Source organism: Hippopotamus amphibius, chromosome 15, assembly GCF_030028045.1.
Source record: "Hippopotamus amphibius kiboko isolate mHipAmp2 chromosome 15, mHipAmp2.hap2, whole genome shotgun sequence".
Taxonomy (NCBI): Eukaryota; Metazoa; Chordata; class Mammalia; order Artiodactyla; family Hippopotamidae; genus Hippopotamus; species Hippopotamus amphibius.
In genome coordinates, this window is record NC_080200.1 from 5,808,216 (window position 1) to 5,810,667 (window position 2,452).

The 2,452-nt window shown below is 40.8% G+C and overlaps 1 protein-coding gene across 1 annotated transcript; it reads left to right on the plus strand.

Moving 5' to 3' along the window:
* The first annotated feature begins 509 nt into the window (after positions 1 to 509).
* LOC130837158 (heterogeneous nuclear ribonucleoproteins A2/B1-like) lies at positions 510 to 1,571 on the plus strand. Its single transcript, XM_057709960.1, has one exon. The coding sequence runs from the start codon at positions 525 to 527 to the stop codon at positions 1,569 to 1,571; it is 1,047 nt and encodes a 348-aa protein (XP_057565943.1). The 5' UTR covers positions 510 to 524.
* Positions 1,572 to 2,452: the final 881 nt, after the last annotated feature.

The window sequence follows — 2,452 nt, forward strand, 5'->3', positions numbered from 1 at the left end:
ATTTATGAGAAAAATTTAGAAAGTATTTTTTGGAGTTTGAATAGTTTCTTTCAACAAAATATATCTGATTCATTTCTAAGGATGAAGTGACTAAATGAGTATGTCAGTGTAAACCATTTTAATGGACTTTAATCCACATTAGTCTTCCCTTCATTGGGTATCCAACTTAGTGAGAAAATCAACAGAAAATAAAGAGCTGATAATACACATATAATTCAAAATTGGAAAAATTAATAGAGAAAATGCAATATTAACTTTCATAACTGAATCAGGAAAGGTCACTCTGTTCAAGTCATGTTTTGCAGGAAAATTGAAAGTTGCTCAGGATTGATTCAAGGGTGGCAGCATCCCCAGAGGCCATAGCAGCATCTCCAGGTCCCCGTGGAGGTGCTCCTAGAGGTGTTTTCCTGGAGAAGTGGAGGTTCTCACTGCATGGCCAGGACAATTCCAGTCTGCATTCATCCCTGAGATCTCTCTCTTCTACCTCAGCTATGGGAAATTGGGCTGAAGCAACTGAGTCTGCAATGGAGAAAACTTGGAAATCTGTTCCTCTGAAGAGGCAAAAGAGAGAAGATGAAAAAATCCGTAAACTCTTCATTGGTGGCTTGAGGTTGGAAACCACAGAAGAAAGTCTAAGGAACTACTACCAGCAGTGGGGAAAACTTACAGACTGTGTGGTCCTGAGGGATCCTGCAAGCAAAAGATCAAGAGGCTTTGGTTTTGTCACCTTTTCATGCATGGCTGAGGTGGATGCTGCCATGGCTGCCAGACCTCATTCCATTGATGGCAGAGTGGTTGAGCCCAAACGTGCTGTCCCGAGAGAGGAATCTGGACGGCAGGGGGCTCTCTGGACTCTGAAGAAGCTGTTTGTTGGTGGCATTCAAGAAGATACCGAGGAACATCATCTTCGAAATTACTTTGAGAAATATGGGAAAATCAATACCATTGAGATCATTACTGATAAGCTGTCTGGCAAGAAAAGAGGCTTTGGATTTGTCACTTTTGATGACCATGATTCTGTGGACAAGATTGTGTTGCAGAAATACCATGCCATCAATGGTCATCATGCAGAAGTCGGGAAGGCTTTGTCTAGATGGAAAATGCAGCAAGCCCAACGTTCTAGAGCAGGCCACTTTTGTTCAGGAGATTCTCCTGGTGGTGGTGGCAATTTTGGACAAGGAACAGGACAAGGAAGTAACTATCGGGGAGGATCTGATGGAAATGGAAGTGGTCCTGGATTTAAGGGTGGCTATCCTGGGTGTGGAGGAGGACCTGGGGGTGGCAATTTTGGAGGTGGCCCAGGTTATAGAGGAGGCAGGGGAGGAGGTTGTGGTGGTAGAGGTCCTGGATATCGCATCCAGGATGGGGGCTCCAGGGATGGTATTGGCAACAATGGAGGAGGAAATTATGGAAGTGGAAAAGAGAATTATAAGCAGCAACCTTCTAATTATGGTCCAATGAAGAATGGAAAGTTTGGAAGCAGGAACAGGGCATCCCCATATGGTGGAGGAAACTATGGTCCAGGAGGCAGTGGAGGAAGTGCGGGTTATGAAGGGAGAAGGCAATACTGAGATTCTTTCTATTTGCCATGGGATTCACTGTCTAAGTAGCAGAGGATGAGAGCTCAGAGGTAACAGAACATCTTCAGGTTATGGAAACTCATCTCAGTCTTGCATAAATACGCAGGGATGTGGCAGAAGACACCAGAGCAGGGGTAGAGAGCTGTTTTGTGAATGGACTGGATTGTGTAAGAACATTACCTTCCTGTGGAGGAAAGACTGTGTAAAAATGCCTTTGAGACGGTTTCTTAGCTTCCTTCTTTTTTTAATTTCAGATCACATTTCATTTTATTATGTTCTTATAAAGTATTTAACGCAATCTGTCTTGATGATAAACTACAGCCTTAGCAAAAAGGAAGTATGATTCTAGTCTCAAAGAATTGTGGTTTTAAAGGAGCTATAAATCTCCCCTCCTCCTGCAGAAAATAGTATGTGATTATAGAATAAAAAATATTAACAAGATTTAAGTACAGTGTGGATTTGGGTTTAAATTAGGAGGTATTGAAATCAGATTAATACTAAAGAAAGAAATTCATTCATTTTACTTTATATCATAGAAATTTCAGATGCTGTTGTTGAATCAAGTATAAGGTTACAAGCCAGCTTAAAAACTTTAAATAAAAAGAATGAAACTTTAAAATTTCCTCCGAGGCAGTTAGCACTATGTCAAGTATGATTAGGATAATTTTACGTAAGTACAGAGCCAGAAAGAAGTTTCTTAGCTTCTTAATTATTTCTTTTTAGTGGTTTTTGTAAGAGTGTAGAAGCACCCCTTCTTTGATGATGTTAAATCTGTAAGTTTGGAGTGGCATGTGAAACCTTTCTCAAGATTTTCCCCAGGTTTTGGAAAGCTACTAGCCTGGAGTATGGTGTAATGAAATATAATGGTATTC

Excerpts from the sequence above, each read along its gene's own strand:
- LOC130837158 (XM_057709960.1), top strand. The coding sequence starts at position 525 with ATGGAGAAAACTTGGAAATCTGTTCCTCTGAAGAGGCAAAAGAGAGAA.